This window comes from Anguilla rostrata, chromosome 2, assembly GCF_018555375.3.
Source record: "Anguilla rostrata isolate EN2019 chromosome 2, ASM1855537v3, whole genome shotgun sequence".
Classification (NCBI taxonomy): Eukaryota; Metazoa; Chordata; class Actinopteri; order Anguilliformes; family Anguillidae; genus Anguilla; species Anguilla rostrata.
Window position 1 is genome coordinate 70,532,586 of NC_057934.1, and position 26,137 is coordinate 70,558,722.

Consider the following 26,137-nt stretch of genomic DNA (forward strand, 5'->3'; position numbering starts at 1 on the left):
ACAGAGAGAGAGAGGGAGAGAAAAAGGGAGAGAGGGGGAGAGAGAGGGGGTGAGAAAGAGAAATAGAGAGAAGTTATCTGAGTATTTACACAAGCTCTGTCTGTTTTAAATACTCTGATTCCTAATACTTCTAAAAAATCCTTTAGGTTGAGTATACTATATCCCCTCATGTCAAACAAGCAGCTAGAAACTGCAGAGAAGCTTCATTAGTAACCTGTACTCACTGGAACAGACGATGGACACCTGTTCCCTGGAGCTGCAGGTGAGTTTGTGTGGAGTGCTGCAGTTCCCCAGGTGAGCCTCTCTCCGAGCACTGAACCCCATCAGACACTCCGCACGCCCCGTCCCAGACGGAGGGAGCTGTAGACTTGCACTGCAGAGCCACAGCCCAGCTGCCTGCAGGCCACCGAGGCCTCACTGAAGCTCCAGGACCCCCCACTCTGCTCCAGGTCTGCTGGTAGTACACCTCCACCTGGCCTCACACGCACCCTCTCCAGCCAGCCGCACAGTCCCGCCCCAGAGCTGAGAGGGCAGAGCCTGAGGATCCCAAATGTATGAGGGTTAGAGTTAGACTCCTCTGATAAACTTTGAACATTGCTGTTTGTCTGCTTTTATAATATGTTAAATGTTGAAATTTTGTTGTGTCTGCAATCAACTACTGCTTTCTTGGCCAGGTCTCTCTTGAAAAAGAGATTTCTAATCTCAATAAGACTAACCTGGTTAAATTAAATAAAAATAAGTAAACACAAGTGTATTAGGGTTAGACTCCTCTGTTAAACCCAAGTGTATTAGGGTTAGAGTTAGACTCCTCTGATAAACCCAAGTGCATTAGGGTTAGACTCCTCTGATAAACCCAAGTGTATTAGGGTTAGGGTTAGACTCCTCTGTTAAACCCAAGTGTATTAGGGTTTGGGTTAGACTCCTCTGATAAACCCAAGTGTATTAGGGTTAGGGTTAGACTCCTCTGATAAACCCAAGTGTATTAGGGTTAGGGTTAGACTCCTCTGATAAACCCAAGTGTATTAGGGTTAGGCTCCTCTGATAAACCCAAGTGTATTAGGGTTAGGGTTAGACTCCTCTGTTAAACCCAAGTGTATTAGGGTTAGACTCCTCTGATAAACCCAAGTGTATTAGGGTTAGGGTTAGACTCCTCTGATAAACCCAAGTGTATTAGGGATAGGGTTAGACTCCTCTGTTAAACCCACACCCTCTCTTAATTTAAGGCAGGCAGAGACATGCTGGGCTGCCACCTCTTTTGCGATTTCCTCAGAAATTCCCCAGAATTTTTATTTATTTATTTGGTTCCGATAGGTACTGATTAGTCTGTTCAGTGAATTTGGGAAAATATTGGTTTCTGATTGGGAGGTACATGGGGCAGGAAAGCAGGAAGTGGGCCTCTGTCTCCACCTGCCAGATTGCAGTGAGCACACAGCCTGTTCTCTTTTGCCAGCCAGGTCTTTTTGTGGCAACCAATTTCGATGGCAAGGCTGTGGTCACTGAGTCTGTACATTATTAATGAGTGCCTTTGCTCTTGGTTTTTAACTCTAGTGAGATATTCTGACAGGGAGCAATCTCGGCCTAGAGCACAATACATTTCCAGTTTGTTGTTTAATTTCTTCATGCTGTCAATGTATAGTTTTTGTTGATTTTTGTCAAAATGTCTAGATGTAGTGGGTGTGTTATGTTTTTTGTTGATATTTTGTAAAAATGTTCTTTTGATGGCCAGTTGTCACAGGGGATCTCTGTCTGGGTAGAGCTGGTTACTCTTCACTGCCTTCAGATCTCTCTCTCTCTCTCTCTCTCTCTCTCTCTCTCTGCAGTAAACGTGTGCTATATTGTGCCATGTACACAGTACAGAGAGCAGGACTCCTCACCAGAGCAGATGACTCCAGCATCCTGTCCATGTGAGAGCAAAGCTCGGCTCCATGAGGAAACAGCACAGTGTGAGAGGCGTGTCTCGTTCCCATGGCAATCAAACACATCGGCTCTGATTGGCCCACTCCCCTCTCCAAACCAGGCCTGTCCTGGCACTGCCACTGCAGTCCCACACTTCAGCTGCTGACAGAGGACATTGGAGGCTCTCCTGTCCCAGCATGCATCACACACTGTCCCCCAGTTATCCAGGTGCTGCAACTCCACTCGACCAGAGCAGTTATCAGGGCCGTCAGCCAGCCTGGACTCAGTGTACCCTACACACAGCACAGTGGGGTTAGCATCTGACCAACACTGAGAAAATAAAGGAGACTTAGGGAAGAGGCTAACAGAATACATAGGTACAAAACACACACACACAAACTCACACACACATGCACACACACACACACACAGACACACACACACACACACGCACGCACGCACACGCACACCCGCACGCTCACGCGCACGCGCACACGCACACGCACACGCACACACAAACACACACACACATACAAACACACACACATGCGCACACACACACACACACACACATACATACACAAACACGCACACACAGACACAGACTCATGCATACACACATACCTACGCACACATGGATACACACGCACACTCACACACACATGCATGCAGACACACACACACACACACACACACCTACACACACTCACACACACACACAAACAAACACACACACACACTCAGGCACACAGACACATGCATACACACACATACAATAACACACACATGTACATACGACAAATCACACACACACACACACACACACACACATACATGCACACATACATACACACGCCCACTCATGCACACACACACACACAAACACACCTGCACGCACACACACACACACACACACACTCAGGCACACAGACATACGCATACACAGGCGTACAATAACACACACATGCACACACGTACATACGACAAATAACACACACATGCACACACGTACATACGACAAATCACACACACACATACACATACACACACACACACACACACACACACACACACACACACACACACACACACACACACACACACCCAGAGCAGCAGCCAGAGTACTTACCCACACACGCCGCTCAGAGCATATCACTCCTGTTCTTAAATCATTGCATTGGCTCCCTGTTAAATCCAGGGTTGAATTTAAAGTGTTGCTAACTACTTACAAAGCATTGCATGGCTTTGGACCTTCATATTTGCAGGATTTGATTGAACCTTATGTTCCCTGTCGTACCCTGCGTTCAGCTACTGCTGAACTTTTAGTGGTTCCTCGTTGCCGATTAAAAACAGTTGGGGGAAGAGCTTTTAGCTGCGCTGCACCGTGCCTCTGGAATTCAATCCCAAGCCATATCAGAGGTGCAGCTACAATTGGTTCTTTTAAATCATATCTTAAGACTTATTTGTTCTCATGTGCATACTCCTCTTAGTTTTGACTTCTTAGGTTATGTATTTATTCATTTATTTATATATATATATTTATTTATTTATTTACTTATTTCGTAAAGCACCCTGGAATGTACGCACGAAGAGTGCTGTACAAGAGCTTATTGTATTGTACACCCATACACACACACACACACACACACAGGCTACACAGATTAAACTCACACAGACACTGGGAGATCATACAAACTCCACACAGATTAAACTCACACAGACACTGGGAGATCATACAAACTCCACACAGATTAAACTCACACAGACACTGGGAGATCATACAAACTCCACACAGATTAAACTCACAAACACTGGGAGATGCCGCTGCTCAGAAATGCCTGTACGTGAATTCCTGCAGCTCACAGGAAGGCTGTGATAGCTCTGTGTGCTTCCCCTTCCTGTGTGTCTATGGTACATATGGTGTACTTCCCCCATCAGAGGGTTATGGGCTGCACATCCTCTATAGTGTTCACTGCATTTTACAGATTATATCTGCATCACAATATCCAGCATTACAGCCTTTGACATGCAATATTTCACAGTATAATGAATGAATATCTTGATCTTCTTAAATATAAATGCATACAATCTGTTTAGGACTATATTAACCCAGTGTCTCTGAAACACACAGTATACAAATGACTCTTACCAGAACACACCAGTCCCACATCGTTTCCATGGGAGCAGGGTTGATTCTGTGAGGGTGCTTTGGGACAGTAGTAAATGTGAGATTCCTTGCCTGAACACTGAATCTCCTCTGCCCACACCGGGCCCTCCCCCTGGCCAAACGCAGCTGCCCCCCACAGCTCTTTAGGAACTCCACAGCCCAGCTCCCTGCACACAACCTCTGCGTCCCGCTGGTCAAAGTCAGCATCACACACCGTGCCCCAGGAGCTCCCATGCTGCACCTCTACTCTCCCAGAGCACAGGTCAGACCCGCCCACCAGCCTGACCTTACGATGGGCTGCAGTTAAACAGGGAATAAAGAGAGAAGCATCAGCAATGACTGGCACCTTATTCCAGAGACAACAGTGAGCACAGCTGCATGAATACAGGACTGCACGGTTATTATACATGGAATACAGCAGTGTGATATGAGCCAATCTCATGTCCACGGCAGTGTGAAATGAACCAATCCTGTATAAACTGCAGCATGTGATGAGCCAATCACATGTAAACCTATGCTACAGACTTAAACTTTAAAAGAATAAATGTTCTGATAGCGTCAGAAAAAGAGAAATACATCAGAAACACAAAGATTATGCTGTGACTGTGTAAGTGCTGAATTAGTTCAGTGAAAGGAGCAATACAGTAATTTACTTCATAACAACACATTTTAAAATGTAATACTATCTTTTAGTTATGTAATAATATATGCATTTATGAAACTAATATATCCTCATGTAAATCCAAAGTCCTGTATTGGTATAAGAATATTGGTAAGAGCTGAATAACACTGAGTCCTACCTGAGCAGATCACTCCAGCATCCTCTCCATGACCACAGTAATGTACACCCCATCCTGGTGAGTGACATTTCTTCAGTGTGGATTCTGATCCCCTGCAGGACACTTCACTCATCCATATTCTCCCAGACCCTGGGTCAAAGTGAGCATTTCTTGGTGCTTCTACAGCATCTCCACAGCCCAGCTGTCTACACACCACCCCAGCATCTGGCATATCCCAGCCCCAATGACACACTGTCCCCCACTCTCCCTGATGGTAAACCTCCACTCTCCCAGCACAGGGGTTGCCTCCATTCACCAGCCTCACATCCTCACTGCCTGAGAGAAAGAGAGAGAGAGAGATTAAACTCACACAGACACTGGGAGATCATACAAACTCCACACAGATTAAACTCACACAGACACTGGGAGATCATGCAAACTCCACACAGATTAAACTCACACAGACACTGGGAGATCATGCAAACTCCACACAGATTAAACTCACACAGACACTGGGAGATCATACAAACTCCACACAGATTAAACTCACACAGACACTGGGAGATGCCGCTGCTCAGAAATGCCTGTATGTGAATTCCTGCAGCTCACAGGAAGGCTGTGATAGCTCTGTGTGCTTCCTCTTCCTGTGTGTCTATGGTACATATGGTGTGCTTCCCCTATCAGAGGGTTATGGGTTGCACATCCCCGCCCTCTATAGTGTTCACTGCATTTTACAGATTATATCTGCATCACAATATCCAGCATTACAGCCCCTGACATGTAACATTTCACAGTATAATGAATGAATATCTTGATCTTCTTAAATATAAATGCATACAATCTGTTTAGGACTATATTAACCCAGTGTCACTGAAACACACAGTATACAAATGACTCTTACCAGAACACACCAGTCCCACATCGTTTCCACGGGAGCAGGACTGATTCTGAGAGGGTGCTTTGGGACAGAAGTAAATGTGAGATTCGTTGCCTGAACACTGAATCTCCTCTGCCCACACATGGCCCTCCCCCTGGCCAAACACAGCTGCCCCCCGCAGCTCTTTAGGAACTCCACAGCCCAGCTCCCTGCACACAACCTCTGTGTCCCGCTGGTCAAAGTCAGCATCACACACAGTGCCCCAGGAGCTCCCATGATGCACCTCTACTCTCCCAGAGCACAGGTCAGCCCCGCCCACCAGCCTGACGTTGCCTAGAGGTTAACAGGGAATAAAGAGAGAATCATCTGCAATGACTGGCACCTTGTTCCAGAGACAACAGTGAGCACAGCTGCGTGAATACAGGACTGCACGGCTATTATACATGGAGTACAGCAGTGTGATATGAGCCAATCTCACGTCCACAGCAGTGTGAGATGAGCCAATCCCGTATGAACTGCAGCGTGTGATGAGCCAATCACATGTAAACTTCTGCTACAGACTTAAACTTTAAAAGAATAAACATTCTGATAGCGTCAGAAAAAGAGAAATACATCAGAAACACAAAGATTCTGCTGTGACTGCGTAAGTACTGAATTAGTTCAGTGAAAGGAGCAATACAGTAATTTACTTCATAACACCACATTTTAAAATGCAATACTATCTTTTAGTTATGTAATAATATATGAATTTATGAAACTAATATATCCTCATGTAAATCCAAAGTCCTGTATTGGTATAAGAACATTGGTAAGAGCTGAATAACACTGAGTCCTACCTGAGCAGATCACTCCAGCATCATCTCCATGACCACAGCAATTGTTACCCCATCCTTGTGAGCGACACTTCTTCAGTGTGGATTCTGATCCCATGCAGGACACATGACTCATCCATATTCTCCCAGACCCTGGGCCAAAGTGACCATATTTTGGTGCTTCTACAGCATCTCCACAGCCCAGCTGTCTACACACCACCCCAGCATCTGTCATATCCCAGTGAAAACTACACACTGTCCCCCACTCTCCCTGATGATAAACCTCCACTCTCCCAGCACAAGGGCTGCCTCCATTCACCAACCTCACATCCTCACTGCCTGAGAGAGAGAGAGAGAGAGAGAGAGAGAGAGACAGAGAGAGATTAAACTCACAGACACTGAGAGATCATACAAACTCCACACAGATTAAACACACAGACACTGGGAGATCATACAAACTCCACACAGATTAAACTCACACAGACACTGGGAGATCATACAAACTCCACACAGATTAAACTCACAGACACTGGGAGATCATACAAACTCCACGCAGATTAAACTCACAGACACTGGGAGATCATACAAACTCATAATTAGACAATAGAAAACAATCAGACAATTAACAGGGGGGAGCAGGACACAAAACAGAAGTGCCGCCATCTGGCGGCCCAACAAGGGAAACACAGACAGGAAAACACAGAACCATGACACAAACGCCACATAGATTAAACTCACACAAACACTGGGAGATGCCGCTGCTCAGAAATGCCTGTATGTGAATTCCTGCAGCTCACATGAAGGCTGCGATAGCTCTGTGTGCTTCCTCTTCCTGTGTGTCTATGGTACATATGGTGTGCTTCCCCTATCAGAGGGTTATGGGCTGCACATCCCCGCCCTCTATAGTGTTCACTGCATTTTACAGGTAATATCTGCATCACAATATCCAGAATTACAGCCCCTGACATGTAACATTTCACAGTATAATGAATGAATATCTTGATCTTCTTAAGCATGAACCAATTGTAGCTGCACCTCTGATATGGCTTGGGATTGAATTCCAGAGGCACGGTGCAGCGCAACTAAAAGCTCTTCCCCCAACTGTTTTTAATCGGCAACGAGGAACCACTAAAAGTTCAGCAGTAGCTGAACGCAGGGTACGACAGGGAACATAAGGTTCAATCAAATCCTGCAAATATGAAGGTCCAAAGCCATGCAATGGGAGATCATACAAACTCCACATAGAAAAAACTCACACAGACACTGGGAGATCATACAAACTCCACATAGAAAAAACTCACACAGACACTGGGAGATCATACAAACTCCACAGAGATTAAACTCACACAGACACAGAAAAATCAAACAAACTCCACAGAGATTAAACTCACACAGACCCTGGGAGAACATACAAACTCCACACAGATTAAACTCAGACACTGGGAGATGCCGCTGCTCAGAAATGCCTGTATGTGAATTCCTGCAGCTCACAGGAAGGCTGTGATAGCTCTGTGTGCTTCCTCTTCCTGTGTGTCTATGGTACATATGGTGTGCTTCCCCTATCAGAGGGTTATGGGCTGCACATCCTCGCCCTCTATAGTGTTCTCTGCATTTTACAGATTATATCTGCATCACAATATCCAGCAATACAACCCCTGACATGTAACATTTCACTGTATAACAAATGAATATCTTGATCTTCTTAAATATAAATGCATACAATCTGTTTAATATGTATTAAAGAAGATCAAGATATTCATTCACTATACTGTGAAATGTTACATGTCAGGGGCTGTAATGCTGGATATTGTGATGCAGATATAATCTGTAAAATGCAGTGAACACTATAGAGGGCGGGGATGTGCAGCCCATAACCCTCTGATAGGGGAAGCACACCATATGTACCATAGACACACAGGAAGAGGAAGCACACAGAGCTATCACAGCCTTCCTGTGAGCTGCAGGAATTCACATACAGGCATTTCTGAGCAGCGGCATCTCCCAGTGTCTGTGAGTTTAATCTGTGTGGAGTTTGTATGATCTCCCAGTGTCTGTGAGTTTAATCTGTGTGGAGTTTGCATGATCTCCCAGTGTCTGTGTGAGTTTAATCTGTGTGGAGTTTGTATGATCTCCCAGTGTCTGTGTGAGTTTAATCTGTGTGGAGTTTGTATGATCTCCCAGTGTTCGTCTGAGTTTTATCTGTGTGGAGTTTGTATGATCTCCCAGTGTCTGTGTGAGTTTAATCTGTGTGGAGTTTGTATGATCTCCCAGTGTCTGTGTGAGTTTAATCTGTGTGGAGTTTGTATGATCTCCCAGTGTCTGTGAGTTTAATCTGTGTGGAGTTTGTATGATCTCCCAGTGTCTGTGAGTTTAATCTCTCACAGTGCTGAATTAGTTCAGTGAAAGGAGCAATACAGTAAGTTACTTCATAACACCACATTTTAAAATGTAATACTATGTTTTAGTTATGTAATAATACATGCATTTCTGAAACTAATATATCCTCATTTAAATCCAAAGTCCTGTGTTGGTATAAGAACATTGGTAAGAGCTGAATAACACTGAGTCCTACCTGAGCAGATCACTCCAGCATCCTCTCCATGACCACAGTAATTGTTACCCCATCCTTGTGAGCGACACTCCTTCAGTGTGGATTCTGATCCCATGCAGGACACTTCACTCATCCATATTGTCCCAGACCCTTGTCCAAAGTGAGCATCTCCTGGTGCTTCTACAGCATCTCCACAGCCCAGCTGTCTACACACCACCCCAGCATCTGGCATATCCCAGTCATCATCACACACTGTCCCCCACTCTCCCTGATGGTAAACCTCCACTCTCCCAGCACAGGGGCTGCTTCCATTCACCAGCCTCACATCCTCACTGCCTGAGAGAGAGAGAGAGAGAGAGAGAGAGAGAAATTAAACTCACAGACACTGGGAGATCATACAAACTCCACACAGATTAAACTCACAGACACTGGGAGATCATACAAACTCCACACAGATTAAACTCAGACAAACACTGGAAGATCATGCAAACTCCACACAGATTAAACGCACAGACACTGGGAGATCATACAAAATCCACACAGATTAAACTCACACAGACACTGGGAGATGATACAAACTCCACACAGATTAAACTCACACAGACACTGGGAGATCATACAAAATCCACACAGATTAAACTCACACAGACACTGGGAGATGATACAAACTCCACACAGATTAAACTCACACAGACACTGGGAGATCATACAAAATCCACACAGATTAAACTCACACAGACCACAGACACTGGGAGATCATACAAACTCCACACAGATTAAACTCACACAGACACTGGGAGATGATACAAACTCCACACAGATTAAACTCACACAGACACTGGGAGATCATACAAAATCCACACAGATTAAACTCACACAGACCACAGACACTGGGAGATCATACAAACTCCACACAGATTAAACTCACACAGACACTGGGAGATCATACAAACTCCACACAGATTAAACTCACAGACACTGGGAGATCATACAAACTCCACACAAATTAAACTCACAAACACTGGGAGATGCTGCTGCTCAGAAATGCCTGTACGTGAATTCCTGCAGCTCACAGGAAGGCTGTGATAGCCTTGTGTGCTTCCCCTTCCTGTGTGTCTATGGTACATATAATGTGCTTCCCCTATCAGAGGGTTATGGGCTGGACATCCTCTATAGTGTTCACTGCATTTTACAGATTATATCTGCATCACAATATCCAGCATTACAGCCCCTGACATGCAACATTTCACAGTATAATGAATGAATATCTTGATCTTCTTAAATATAAATGCATACAATCTGTTTAAGACTATATTAACCCAGTGTCACTGAAACACACAGTATACAAATGACTCTTACCAGAACACACCAGTCCCACATCGTTTCCATGGGAGCAGGATTCATTCTGTGAGGGTGCTTTGGGACAGAAGCAAATGTGAGATTCGTTGCCTGAACACTGAATCTCCTCTGCCCACATCTGGCCCTCCCCCTGGCCAAACGCAGCTGCCCCCCACAGCTCTTTAGGAACTCCACAGCCCAGCTCCCTGCACACAACCTCTGCGTCCCGCTGGTCAAAGTCAGCATCACATACCGTGCCCCAGGAGCTCCCATGATGCATCTCTACTATCCCCGAGCACAGATCAGCCCCGCCCACCAGCCTGACCTTTCGAGGGGCTGGAGCTAAACAGGGAAAAAAGAGAATCATCTGCAACGACTGGCACCTTATTCCAGAGACAACAGTGAGCACAGCTGCATGAATACAGGACTGCACAGCTATTATACATGGAATACAGCAGTGTGATATGAGCCAATCTCACGTCAACGGCAGCGTGAGATGAGCCATTCCTGTATGAACTGCAGCATGTGATGAGCCAATCACATGTAAACTTCTGCTACAGACTTAAAATTTAAAAGAATAAACATTCTGATAGCGTCAGAAAAAGAGAAATACATCAGAAACACAAAGATTCTGCTGTGACTGCGTAAGTGCTGAATTAGTTCAGTGAAAGGAGCAACACAGTAATTTACTTCATAACACACATTTTAAAATGCAATACTATGTTTTAGTTATGTAATAATATATGCATTAATGAAACTAATATATCCTCATTTAAATCCAAATTCCTGTGTTGGTATAAGAACATTGGTAAGAGCTGAATAACACTGAGTCCTACCTGAGCAGATCACTCCAGCATCCCATCCATGATGACAGCCATTTTCACCCCACCCTCGTGACCCACACGTCTTCAGTGTGGATTCTGATCCCCCGCAGGACACATCATCCATCCATATTCTCCCAGACCCTGGGCCAAAACGAGCACCTCCTGGTGCTTCTACAGCATTTCCACAGCCCAGCTGTCTACACACCACCCCAGCATCTGGCATATCCCAGCGATAATCACACACTGTCCCCCACTCTCCCTGATGGTAAACCTCCACTCTCCCAGCACAGGGGCTGACACCATCCACCAACCTCACATCCTCACTGCCTGAGAGAGAGAGAGAGAGAGTTTTAACAAGCCTTTATTGCACAACACATACAGTCATTCAGCAACAACAAAAGCAGCTAAAATAAAGAAATCACCATATCAAAATGAATAGCAATACCAAGACACAAAAAAACAAACAGATTAAATAGGGAAAAGGAAAAGAGAAATAGAAGTCGAACAAAGCAATGGAACGCAAGCTTCTACAAAAATAAATCTATGACCATTTGTGACACCCTCTTCTTAGTATGTTGTTAAATATTAAATCTCCACCCGCTAGACTACACTCAGCCTCCCCATGGCACCACCTATCCTGAAAACCCCCCAGGTCCTGCATTCTACTATTGTACTCAAAAGTCAATAGAAACTTGATCTGAAGGAGGCACTGGAACCACCTATCAATCCATAACATGAGAGACAGAGCAACCTCCACTACCGCAGAGTTATGCAGCTATTGCTGCAACACCAAGGACTGCCCAGTTCTGAGATGGGAGAAATACGGCAAATCCTCAGCATAATCAGCAGAATAATTGGCTAGGTATAAACGTATATGTATAATAAATATTCTACAATTATATTTTAATTATTGATTAAATATAATTTAATCAATAATTAAATTAGTTGATAGTTTGTCATTATGCCCCATTCTATGCAATTAATTGTTTATGTAATGAGATCACTTGCAATTAGCAGTTGGAACAATCAGGGCTTTTGTTCTTCAGTGTATGGGCTGAAGAGCACAAATCCAGATTTTATCAGTAGCATAAAATATATAGATATTTTAATCCTCCAGGAGACGAGGTGCATAGAGATGTATCATCTTACTGTCCCTTAGGATACAGAGAAATAGTATTGCCATCCCTCAACCACAGCAATGTCCAGCATGCCAGAGGTTCTGGGGGCATTATAATATGGTATAAGTAGGAGCTTGCAGGCTCAATGAAAATAATCAAAATAGCAGACTTGCATATCTGATAAAAATAAGGAATGTCACATCCCTTCAAATCTCACCTATTCCTGTGTACAGCATATATACACCCTCTGAATCCCTTTATTACTCAGAGGACATGTTCCTAAATCTCTACACGGAAATCTGAAACTCCCAGGCCCGGGGGAAGGTACTCCTATGTGGAGATTTTAACTCCAGGACAGGTAAACAACTTCACTTTAGTCCTTCGGAAATTGGGAATTTGTCATATATTTGGAGCAACTAATCCGTGTCACAACTTTATCAACTTTATCCTTGCAAAATAATTATGACAGAGTAATTAATAAAAATGGTAAGGCACTGTTGAATCTCTGTCAAAGTCTTGGTCTCTATATAATAAATGGCATGATCAGAGGGGACTCTTTAGGTAGATATACTGTACATTCAGTTCAGCTCTTGGTAACAGTGTAGTAAACTATGCCATCACGGACCTAAACCCCTCCTCCATAAATGCATTTACTGTCAGACCACAAACACCCTTATCAGATCACAGTCAGATCACTGAGTTCATAAAGAGAACACAGCAGTCCAACACACATACATAACCTCAATCCTTTCTACAGATGGGCTCCAAACAGCACACATTTATACAAAGAGGCAATTGGCAGTGATTAAATAAAAATTCTAATAGAAATATTTCAAAACACACAGTATCAACCCTCAAAATAAGGCGTAGACCCGGTGTAGTGGTAAAAATAGGTTCAGTTTCTATCCTTTGTTTCCTATGTTCCAGAAACGTTTTCCCACTTTTATCCACTTCACTGGGAGCAGTTAGGTGCAGTTGTCTGACGCGTATTGCAATTGAAATAAAAACGTATTATTGTTGTTGCTCTTGTTGAATTTATTTACAAATGAAATGAACATAAACTGCAATAATAAACAAAAACAATATAAAAGTCCATTTAAACTTTTCCAGCTTCCACAGGTCCACTTTGGTTTGTGCAAACACGGTCAATGACCGTCCTTCCTGACCGCCTACCCCGGCCCGTCACCACACCATCTTAAATATAATTTATTCCCCCTTCACCTATAGAGGGACACACTCATAAAATAATTAATACACACTAAACAATAAATAACAAATGCATAATAAATTCCTTTATAACTTAAATGTAGAACAGAACAAATAAATGCCACAATAGTTTTTTGGGGTTCTTATTATAATTACTATAAAACCGACATAATGGCTCCTACACCCGGTCATAAATAACTTTTAAAAAATTTTTAAGTAGCTAAAAAATCCAAGTTAAAAACCACAAATATGAAAAATGATAATAAGAAGGTAATGAAAATGGTTTGATGAGGAATGTAAAACTATGAGAAAAAAAGCTGAGCATAAAAATCCCGAAAACCAAGATTTACGACTAAACCATATAAACAAACAATTCAAAATAAAAGACTGGAACACATCAGCACGCAACTAAACGGAAATGAACAGTCAATAAACCAAACATGAAAAAAACTACGGCACACAGTGCTGTACATAAACATCTTATAGATAAACCTGGTTCTTGTGTAGGACCACTGTTTATAGATTCTCAATAATGTTTAGCCTGGTTTACCATGGGTGTAAACCCCAAGTTTTTGCTGAGAATTTAAAGGATATGCCCCCAGCAGCGTCTGCAGGAACACAGGCACACCACTAGGTTGTGCTCTATTACCCTGGCTTTGTACGCAGTGACACAAGCTCTGCCAGTGAGGCCGGTCACATGACTGAATACGCAGATGGCACTTGCATGGCCTGACAGTGCATCATAACACGCCCCTCCCCCCATCGACAAAATCGGGTGACACCAACGGTCGACCACACCGGGTGTCACCAACCCTAGTGACGCCACTGGTGCTTATCCCTCATGGAGATTAAGCCCCTACAGAATGCAGGTGCACACTTTGGCCACAAGGTGGAGAAAACCCCTTCACTTTCTCAGACATAAGAACTGTTTTGCCGCACTGAAAATAGGAAATGAGAATCCTGTGAATGAGATGGTATTAAAAACCTGAGATTTGACATTTGCAGATATCTCAGGCGGAGTACAGACACAGATCTATTCAAAATGTAATCAGCCTTACCAGCGTCTACTTTCCACAGAAACTGAGAACATTAGAAGTAGACTGGAACGTCAAGCGTGTTTATTGCAGTTCAGTACTTTTCAAGAATTTTCACCTTCTGTTGCATTTCCTGGCTGAATGGTCACTCAGACATGAACCTCAGTAAACTCCTGTGCATCGTAAAATGCTGGCTGTGCAGAGTACGGCTCCTCAAAAGACACAGACGAGCAACAGGAGACCATTCTTCCTACCAAGCTCAGTGCATCTTCATAAGAACTCATTTATCAGTGAAAAAGGAGATTTATCTGGAATGCATTTTAACCATTTAATGATATTATGTACAGCCCTGGGCGCACGTAGATGTACATTATACTGTTTTAATATTTAACATTAGTGATGGTGTTGTTATGCACTTATTGTACATTACTTTGAATAAAAGTCTCTTCCAATTAAATGTCATATAATATGTTTTCAGTGAAATGGTATGTATCCACAATGAGGATTAAACATGAATTTGAATTGTTGGCTTATATTTTTATTTATTTGACGTTAGTAGTTCAGCTCTACAAAATTCCTGTTTAATAATCACTTTCATACTTTCAGCGTTCATCCTATGGAGTATGTCCTCGTTATATTTCTTGTGCAATTTCAATAATTATTTAATTTGAAAAATTTGCATGTTTTTAAATTGATAGTAAAATATTGCATGAAAAATGTCACATATTCAAACTTATGTGAGTTTCAAATAAAATAATATTTTCCATTTGCAGCCGTAAGCAGTGGTGGAGAATATTATCTGTTCAGAGTGTGCTATTTTAAGATATACACAGGAAGTCTGACTCTGGATCAACGCTGCTTCAGTCCTGCTTTTGAAGTTGAGGTTTGAGCAGGTGTTACCACTGATGCGCTAACATGTGCCAAGTTTTTTTTTCTTTTTTAAAAAAAAAGTTGCTGTAATAAGTTTTATGATATGAGAACGTTTTAATAAGTGCAATATATTATTAATGTGCTGCCATAAAAGCATCAAATGTATCACTGATGAGAGTACGTCACATTTCCGTTGTGCCTTCCGTTATAACGCACTAAAGACGGAAGAGTTCTTATAAAAAATATACTAATAAAAAGCAACTTGCAACTACAAAAAGTGAAAATATTAATTTGGCTAACTTATGATATAAATTTCACGCATCAACATCAGGTATTTCTGGGAACGCCAACTAATACCTGGACTTTTTCATGACTATCAGGTGCCAAATTACATAGACACGGAAACGATAAAAACAATATTTGAAAAAGATCTTTATATTCACATATATTTATATTTACTAAAACACAAACATGATCAAACAAAAAACTTTATCTTGGCTGGATTATTCAAATATCATGTTTTATATACCAGTGAATCAAATACAGAAACATTTCCTAAATAATTAATAATAAAATTAGTTTAATGAAAGCTTCATGAATGATGCAGAGAAATATTACTACAGTAAATTCTGGTGTTTAGAGACGGCCTGGAGCCCTGCCCTGCCTGCAGAGCTGCCCCTCTGACCCCTTGGCCCTGACCCCCAGTCTCTGAGCCCTGACTGGGTGTGGAGAAGCTGGAGAGGAGGATAAAGCTGGTACTCACTGACTGTGGAGAGCAGGAGCAGGGAGGAGAGAGAGAGAAAGAACAGACATCTCTCCATCTTCAGCGCAAATGAACCAAACCTTCCTCAGAGCAGAGTGGATGCTCACACCTTCACCTCTGAGCTCTCAGAGAGACTGAGCCCTGTGCACACACCCGGTCCCCCTCTGAGAGAGCACACTCTTTCCCCCCCACCAATCACAATCACTGCTGCCTTATAAGAGCACTGCAGGAACACTTCAAACAGCCACAGTGACAAATCAGCGCACGCCATTTACATTTTCTCCATATATTCCAACTCTGCGTCACTGCAGGCTGTCAGAACTCCTCCCACCAGAAGACCCCGCCCCTGTGACACACTGCGCTGACAGACACAGAAGAAGAAAGCGTGCTGTGCAGTCTGAAACCCAGTGCAGTCTTGGGCCTTTAGGAAAAACAAAAACCTGGCAAGAGAGAAATGGGGGGTGGACCATTGGAAAGAACTGATCATTTAGTCCACCCCCCAGAGAGACACCCATTACACATCCACCATGTACAGTTGAAACCGCAAAGATTTTGATTTTCATTTGGACTTTTGTAAATTGATCATAACTGTGATTGTGTTGGCTTATTTTCAGATTTTAATGTTTTCGTATGAGGCCTGTTCAGGTGATGATCTTTTAAAGTGTGCAATAATTTTTAAAAAAAAACTATAAAAGACAAAGTGCAGTGTGAAACCCTATGCAGCAAAGCCCTGATGCATTTTGTTTAAAAAAACGATAATATTCCTGATAGATTTTCAGTGTAAATGCAAATGCATATAGCAAATAAAAGACATGAAAATAGGATGTAATAACACAGCGAAAGACTTTGAATTTTAGTGAAAATATACATTTTTATTAAAGGTTTAAAAAGAATAATTATGACAATGCAACCCAGCAGACTGACCAACCCTCTACACTCATTTTAACAAGAAAAATAAGGATTTTAGTTTTTCTTTCCATGGAGAAATGTAGGTTCTACAACAAGACATTTGTTAATAGTGCAATATTTAACAAAATATAAGACTTCTATGGGTTCAATTCATAGTGAAACATTTAACACACAAAGCCAGTGCTGTGTGTTAACAGTAAAATCTTACCTGAGGGTCTGTCCCAGGTGGAGCAGCAGTGGCAGACTGGGGAGGAGTGCTCTGTTTGGTGAGGGTACTGGGGACAGGCCTCAGGGCTGCAGGGGGGGTGGGTAATTTACCTGATGGAGGAGCGGGATGATGGGCCTTTGGGTCCCTGTCCTCCACATCTTCAAATCCCTCATCCTCCACGTGCAGCTCTTCCTCCTGAGGAGTCCAAGCTGGTCCCGCAGCACTCAGACTGAGAACGCGGCCACTCCCCCCGTTCAGCTCTCCTGCAGCGCACTGACGCACAGCACGCGCATTATTCCGCTCGTCGCACTGTTCATCATACCGCTGCATCTTTCCAATGAGCAACATAAGCATCGTACCGACGGACGTTACCAATTCAGCTGATTTAATCAACTAGAACAAGGGGCCCTTTGGGCGTTGCAACCTCTTTTCCCTGACCCTCCCCTGACCCCTGAGACTTTTGCACCTCTCTACTGCTTTCACCCACAGCCTCCCCTGATCCCCCTTGACCCTGTGGCCCCACCCCTTAAAAATATCCTGTGCAAAGGGCAGACCTCCAAGCAGTATTAATGGGGAATTTGGAAGGGATGTGATGAAAAAAGCATGGCACATATCCAAAAAAGCACACACAACAGTCATATTATAATGCAGTAATAAACAATAATATTGTATATTTGTATTAAGGTCATAGTAATTATTTGTCACATACAAGAACGCACGGGGCGAAGTATGCGCTTTTAGTAGTCCATCTTCGGAACATTGTAGTTTCACCACCCCCACGTCAATAACATCCGCCGTCGCGTAATTACGTAGCCTAGTGTAAGTGCCAGGTAAGTGCAGTAGGATTCTCTTAGCACCGCGGTTGTCTTTTCCTAAGTTCTTATGAAGTCTCCTTCACATCTTTCCTTAACCTCATGACTCTTTCCATCGAGGTCAAGGAAAAGTGGTTAGGAAAAGACATAGGACGTAATTTTTTTGACTATTCGGACGCAGCCCTTCTCTGGTGTGTGGTGTAGCCTAATTCTTACCGTTGGTGAAAAGTAGTTCCGGGTGACAGTAGTTCCGGATTCCAAAATAAAAAGTAAAACTGCCGATTATTTATTTAACATTAAAAATGAAATGATGGAAAACACTATATGCAATGGGCGGCCCCCTGAACATTTTTTTGGGGGAAGTTTGAGGGACTGGAGGAATGTGGATTGGAGGAGTGGTGGGACACACACACAAACCACTCTCCAATTATAGTAATAGGATTAGTCAGCTTTTAATGCGTTTCACTCATAAGTCTCAGTTGCATGGCAGATAGCAATCTGTACGCTTCATCACAATGCTTAATGAACAAGCTACAATCTGGCTTGCACCAATACTTTCCATATTTACACCCAAAAATCCTGCGCATAGAAAAAATTATATTTATAACAGTATCTATAGCCACTTAGCAGATATTCTAAATACTTCACATTGCTTCACATTTTGCTTTGAAATAAAATAAAGGTGGCTAACAATACAGCTAAAAAGCGGCCCATCTGCGTTATTGTCAACAACAACTTAAATTCAACAAGCTAAGAACTTGAGCAGCAGGCTTTTTATCCTCATTATCCTTCTTCACCACGTGCGCAAACGGAGCTTTCACCACAGATAAATATTAGCAAAATACTTACGGATCAGTGGACATCGATTACCTGTATCGTTGCAAAATAAATTGTGAAAAAAATCGTTAAAATTTGCCGCTAGCTTCACGGAGCTGCTGCACTGACAGAGTCTTGTTCGACTTTACCGCCGTCGGAATTGTAATGACGTCATTGAGAAAAGAAAAGCTGAGCACCGATTGGCCAGCCCAGGGAAGGGAAAACGAAGAAAAGTGGGAAGTTCAGTGCAGTTATTTGACATGAAGCTATATCTGTTTCATACTCCACCACAACTACAGTACTTTCTAAAACGATTATGCTTTTAAGAAAATAGGCCCTACGCAAATATTGACTATATAGTTTCAAAGAACGGTGAGTATCTGTAGAACTCATGCTGGGAGCCTCCAAAAGACTTTCAAAGACTGAGTTTTCGTCATTGCTAAGAAAATGCGGTCTTGTTTCGAAACAGATTGGGCTACAGTTTGTGCACCGCTGCTGAAATGATCGGTACAGAAATCAAAGCTTCCGTCTCGCATATTTGTGGTGTGTCAGACACATCTGTGACCTCGTGCTGATGGATATTTGCGGTGAGATGGTACTCTGTCACCACGTGGTGCTGAATGGACAGCGGTCACTCCTGTGTCCGGACTGAGTTATATGACCTTTGGATTGAAATAGTGCTGCAGTAAATAATGCACCCGTTATATTTGGAATCAGTGAAAATATACCACACAATAAACTGATTTCGTGCTCTAAAAGTGGAACTTATTATGATAAGATTTATATTTTATAAGCTCCCAGGCATGGAACTGACACCACCCTGTATGCCAGAGTATAAACACAAACACACGTACATTCAATCTCTCCTGTGGAAGAACCCTGCTGCATTTGTTTATTTCAAACATACACACACTCGCGTAGGTATAGCCGTTATTTTCCTGCCACAGGAAGCTACAGAACTGCTGTAAAATACCAGGGCATATCTTACTTATCTGATTAACTCTAGAAAAAAATAAAAATAGCGGACGCTGTGGCTCATAACCTTCCGACGCGAGCGCGTGATCAAAGCATATAAACCACGTGAGCGTCTCCTACCCGCAGCTCCTCTGCAGAGGAGAGAAAAACTTGGCACTGAAATGCAGATGAATGAGACGTACACGATAACCAGTACAACTTCCGGCAACGTTCGGATACTCTGCGATGCTGGAGGGGGTTGAAGTGCCTCTGCAAGCTCCTCAGTGTCACAGTTAAATGTTTAACTTTCGCAGCTCTTCAGGTCAGGTTAGGTCATGTGGGCCTATCAGAGTCATGCTGATTTCTCTCAGAAAGTACACCTCAGGCAACATATTCCGTGTGTAAATTATATTTCAGTTAATATTTCATACTTATTTAGGAGTTAGAGTTACAGCATCCACTTTGGGGGTTTCAGAGATCTTCTTCAACACAAGAACTTTAAACAGTGTTTAGGAGAGGGAGCTTGTTGGTATCTGGGGGCCATTTTGTGGTTGATTATGAGACTTGTTGACCTCAAAATGCAACTAAACTCAAACTGTGATCACTGGGCTCTTCTTCCTCCCTCATCATCTTCCTCACTGTGTGGGGGGACCACATGTGTCCCAACTCTGCCACCTTGTTTGAGAGGAAGGTTGCTGACATCTGCAATTCTTTCAAGATGGAGTCCTCAGACACATTAGGCAATCCTCTCCCCAGACAACCCTCCCCCTCTCCCCACTCCCCCCAATCACACAGATGAGACAAACAGCAGGAGGACTCGGTGACTGAAGCATGATGTCAGAGGAAAGGGAATATTCACACTGCATTTTGCTCCAGAGCTGAACCTCTCTGGGGTCAAACCCCTATCATCTGGAGGCCTGGATGGGTGACCTCGCTCTTCTGAACCATGTATTAAATTAATATACACGGGCAGTCTATTTGACCATAGTTTAATACCTCAGGCAATAATCTGCCCAAACACTGATTATTTGCTTTGACAGATTCCCCATTAGCTCCCTATTGCCATTTAGCTCATCTTTAACTATTGATAGCAAACTAGTCAGTGGAGGACGGGCACTTCCTCTGTGGACTGGTTCCACCTATGATGTTTTCACACTGGGAATCTTCTTATAATCATCGTTTCAGTCTTTTTCTTTTTCTTTTTTTTTTACCCCACTTGCTCTTAGTTTTGGCTGACAGTGAAACATGACCTCTGCTGACCTCATCTGGACACAGGTGTGTACTGCATCCGCCAAGACAGGGCAGCTGACAGCAGGACATATCATACAGACAGAGAGACTTAAACATTAAAACCAGGAGAGGCGAGTTTAAGGTTATTCATCCGTGCAGTTTATTTATTTAATTAGTGGCCTCTCATTGCTCTCCTACATTCTGTTCTGTCTTGTAGGAGGGTATAGTTAAATGACAAAAGCCACACATTAACACAGACAGTGGTGGTATGGTCATTGGCCACAGGTGTCTCTCTCACCTGGAGGTCCAGGTACCACAAACATCTGACCACCAACTCATCCTCTACATCTGAGTGATTACACACCTTTAAATCCAGCATTAAATGCTACAAATAATGATCAGAATAAACAAGACTAGCTTTATTGGGCTGGAACGGCAGGAGTAGCGAGTCGAACCGGGCGAGCGCGCGTGGAATGTTGAGCACGGAATTGAATATAAACCGCCAGAGATGCCGGAGTGTTCACTGAGAGAATTAATTGAGGGGAACGACTATAAAATAAAAGGGGGAAAGTACGATCTGTGACGACAAAGCGATATGCCCAGAGGGATGGGACGGGGAGGGATTCTTAGAACGGCAATTAATTTAATTTTGGTTTAGTTTTAAGAAACTTAGTTTTCCCCGGTGGTCTCCCACCCAAAGCCCACATTTGTGTAGCTTCAGCCATTCAGCAGGAACAGGGTGCAGGGTGGTATGGCTGCTGTTCTGGTTCTCTTCCTCTATTTCAGCGTCATACATCTGCAAACAATCTAAACTGTGTACTATACCTATCCCTGCATATTTTCAAATGAATGAACAAATACATTAATGTAGAATAGAAATAAAAGGAAATGAGAGAGCAAAGTTCAATCAGTCTTTCAGCTTTATTTAAAAATATCTTATTGACACACAGCTGTTAAAAATACTGGTATTGCTTCATAAGCCTAAGAAATACATGTATTGTTGAGTATTTTAGCTAAATATCATATTTCATTTCTATAAAATATTGTCTATGAAAAGCAGTATAATTCTTCAAGATCTAGCATCAAAATATATATTTATAAAAAAGTAGTTAAAAAAATATTTTTGTTAAAAAAAATTAAACTAATTTGAGAAGTAATGAAAGCAGTATGAAATAAGTAGTACTGAAATAGTTTTGAATAGTAACAAAGCAGCCAGTGGAGACTTACTGCCTTGTTCATCTTCTGCTCAGATGGAAAGATGAACAAACTCATCAGCTATGTGCAATAAAAGCATATTTAAAAATGTGATCTTGCAAATGAGCATGTTGGGATGCTGGATAAGTGCTGTCTGACTACCCTTCTATGTGTCAATCAGAGAGCCAACATGGACAGCTCTGACCTGCACATGATGAACACAGCAGCCAAAACTGAAATGGTTTGATGTAAATACAAACAAATCTAAAGCAAAAGCTTACACAGGCTAAAGCACAGTTTTCATTTTTACATTCCAAAAATTTTGATGCATTCATTTCATATTGAAGTGGCCAGTACTGACTTGATGTAGTTTGAGCTGTACATCATCATCTTGGTCAGAAAAAGTAACTGTCTCATTGTGTCAGTGAATGCAAGCTATTGTTCTCAATGTATACAAGTACCAGCATTTCCAGTGTCCTAATTTATGAATGAGCTAAGGAGTCCACAGTAAATAATTTCGGGTGAATTATAAATTCATGAATAACTGATCTAGTGGGATATGGTTTTATGACGTTAAAACATTTTGCTTGAGATGTGTAGGATAAAGGAGTCCATGTAAGTTCTTCTATCCAAACTTGTGGGTGGACACTTCCAAAGTTAAAACTGTCAATCTCACAGTGCTCCTCCTCTTTCAGGAGGCTACTCCCCCACATCATCATAGTCCATCCCACTGGGAGCTGGAGGGCTTTCAGCCAGAACACTCTCCCCTACAGGGATGGATCAGGAGACAGACAGACACAGTCAGGGAAAGGCTCATTTTCAGCAAATACCTGCTGTGATCTTGTAATTCTATACTGAAAGAAAAAGTTACAATCAAAATATTTTCATAGGGTCATGTCTACACTAAAATGTCTACTTTCAGAAAAGTTTGCAGGTGGAATGGAATGTGCATATTCTCATAATTGCCCATGAAGCAATCTGAATTCCAAGAACCAGTATATTAAATATAATGGGATGGATTGATGAATTCTTATTAAACCATAAAAGCTTGTAGTTATTCATGTTATACAGAGTGATTCACTTTGTACAGACTCACCCACTTGAATCCAGTCCAGAGTCAGGACATCATCATAATTCTCCTCTGTGTCTGTCACATGATCCCCTGTAACAAACCACACAGACAGGAAGTAGCCCATGGCAATGATTTTCACAAATTACACAGACAGGAAGTACAAATGACATAGTCAGGAAGTAACGATTTTCAACACAGGATAGTGTCTTAATCTATAAAATTCATTAAATAGAATAATAAACATCATAATCTAAAATATAAATATTACATTAATAATGAATAAATCACATGATTGCAGCCAGAGACACAGAAAAGCACCTGAGCAGAACACAGTGAATTCAGTGACAGACATTGTGTTTCACTCCAATATTCTGTAAAGAGAAACTCAACCTGGAAAAGCGTCTGGGCCCGGCTGCATAGTGATGACATCATCATAGTGCTCTAGTGCATCTCCCTCCACCAGCTCCCCTTAAACAGTCAGAGAGAAGCAGCAGCAGTGCTGGTTAAACTGGGCACACTGGTTATAGTGCTCATAATGGCTATATTGGTTTTGGTGGTCATACTGGTTACACTAATTATCAGGGCAACAACTTTAAATGTAATTTCCATGTCTAAGACTGAACAACAAAACAAGTCAACTGCAAGAAATGTTCTATGTAATGAAATAATTCCATTAATGTGCATGTTTTATTCATCTAAAAAGGGAGATTGGAAAATGAACACAAAAAACTAAGTACAGCATATAATAATGAATGCAATTAAATGTATTCATGAGGAGAAAATATTGAATCAACCCACCAACCAATCAAAACACTCACCTGGCACACTGTCTGGATGCTTATCCGCTGGGATGACATCATCATAGTTCTCCGGTGTGTCCTCCATCACCAGGTCCCCTGAAAGCAAGGAGACTTCTGGGGACTTGTGGCTGAATCTCAGGACTGTCACACAGCAGGACAGTGGGGCCCTTCAGAGCAGCACTGAATAACACTTCAGCTAGCTGTGTTTGCACACTGCAGTCACGGCTGCCTGACGGTGTGGGGACAGTCTAACTGACCCCATATTTAAACCTTGGTATGTGGGTGCTGGGGAATCCACATCACTGAGTCCCACAGGAACCAACCTGACCCGGTGGTAACAGAGAGACAGAACACAGAGGAGCGCAGCACCACCTGCTGGAGGACGTCTGTAACTACCTAGAAATCTACGAGGCCTGAAGGGCACTATTTCAGTGCTCCTGAGGGGTAGAAGTAGCGGATTAACAGTCTATCCCCACGTACCCATAACGGCTGTTTAAATAAATATATGTCATGATTAAACACCATATCTACAATATGATTATATTACAGGCATTTACCAGACACTCTTATTCAGCTTTTTCATTACATAGTATCCATTTATACAGCTGGATGTATTGTGAAGCAATTCAGATTAAGTACCTTGCAGTGTCCTTTCAGGGAAATTGAACCTGCAAACTTGAGCCCAGTTCTCTCACCATTTTACTACACAGCTGTCCTGTTCAAAGCCAGTGAACCTGTGACATACGCCACTGAAACTCTGAGGAGCACTCAGGAGTTCCACCCCTCCCAAAATCACCCTGGAGCCACAGCACCACCACCTACACCCACTGAGAGCTCCACAGAGCTCCGCCCCCTTACCTGAGAGGGAGTGTCCCTCGCCGTCCTCCACGTCTTCATACCCAGAGGGCGGATCCTCTGATAGGCCACTCCCTGTGGACAGGAGAGAGGGTGTGTCCCGACCCCGCCCACACCACACATGCTCTGAGGAGGTCTTCTACAGAGTGTTTAAGACTTTACTGTGCAGCACGAGGAGGACAGATCAGATTCACTCACCCCACCGGGGGGCGCTGTAGGTTCCCCCTCTAGCCAGTTTGTACTCGATCTCCTCGTAGACGGCTTCGTGCAGAGGGGCGTGGTCCCATTCAGACAGGGCTGTGTGAGCAGAGACAGAGAATCACAGAGTCAGAGTCTCCTCTCAGAGAGCACATCTCTCTCTGCATGAGCAGCAGAGGTACAGCACACAGCTACTGTCATACACCAGCCACCTGTCAGAGACCAGGGCCCTGTAGGACTGCTGATGTGAGATCAGCCTACCCTTTTATCACATAATGGATCATTTATCCATGCAGACTGCAGGTATGTGATCGACCACAGGGGGGCGCTGGTGCACAAAAATACAAGGTCAGCATGCCAACCAAATCCCTCCCTCGGGAATACTGCAGCCAATCACGCGTCACCCGGCAGTCTCCTTGCTTTCAGGGGAGCTGGTGATGGAGGACTCGGCCCCACACTGCAGGGCCCACCCACACGCACTGGCGCAGGGTCTTAACTGGGCGAGCCTCCCATCAGCCCCCATTCAGAGCTGCATGGTTAACCCACTGAGCTGATCACTGGAGAGGCTTCTTCAGTCACACTCGGCGTGTGATGGCGGTTCACCCGGCGCCCGTCCGCCCCCTACCTCTCTTCAGCGCTCTGTTCTGGAACAGCAGAACACCCAGCGCTGCCAGCAGCAGGAACAACAGCGCCCCCATCACCAGGAAGGCCACTGCTAGGATAGACGGGCTGGGCGGAGCCTCCTTTGATCCAGGCTCTGGCTGTTTGGACACAACTGCAAAACGGGGAAGGCAAGGGGTTGGGCATCAGCAGAGAACATGGCACACTGCCTCTACCCTACTTACACTGACCAC

The 26,137-nt window shown here is 43.2% G+C and overlaps 1 protein-coding gene and 2 long non-coding RNA genes across 22 annotated transcripts in view; 1 reads left to right on the forward strand and 2 right to left on the reverse strand.

Annotated features, from left to right (window-relative positions):
* Positions 1–26,137, reverse strand: part of LOC135249291 (deleted in malignant brain tumors 1 protein-like) — an 82,274-nt gene that overhangs the window by 33,219 nt on the left and 22,918 nt on the right. For 12 of the 20 annotated variants that reach the window (XM_064324780.1, XM_064324781.1, XM_064324788.1 and 9 more), the window contains 6 exons: positions 11,257–11,571; positions 10,442–10,762; positions 9,104–9,418; positions 4,864–5,178; positions 4,046–4,360; positions 1,875–2,189 (listed from right to left, as the gene is read on the reverse strand). The exons of 1 other annotated variant lie outside the window; for it this stretch is intronic. In XM_064324780.1, the coding sequence (XP_064180850.1) occupies positions 1,875–2,189; positions 4,046–4,360; positions 4,864–5,178; positions 9,104–9,418; positions 10,442–10,762; positions 11,257–11,571 (1,896 nt within the window). Of the gene's footprint in view, positions 1–1,874; positions 2,190–4,045; positions 4,361–4,863; positions 5,179–5,743; positions 6,053–6,555; positions 6,871–9,103; positions 9,419–10,441; positions 10,763–11,256; positions 11,572–26,137 lie in introns of all 20 variants that reach the window. 7 more of the 20 variants (XM_064324775.1, XM_064324774.1, XM_064324787.1 and 4 more) reach the window with 7 other exon arrangements.
* LOC135249356 (uncharacterized) lies at positions 16,647–19,124 on the reverse strand. The gene is made up of 3 exons (XR_010328658.1): positions 19,014–19,124; positions 17,463–17,625; positions 16,647–16,675 (listed from the first exon to the last, which is right to left on the reverse strand). It is a non-coding gene; the product is annotated as an uncharacterized LOC135249356 (long non-coding RNA).
* Positions 20,456–23,415, forward strand: LOC135249360 (uncharacterized). The gene is made up of 3 exons (XR_010328661.1): positions 20,456–20,882; positions 21,161–21,209; positions 23,054–23,415. It is a non-coding gene; the product is annotated as an uncharacterized LOC135249360 (long non-coding RNA).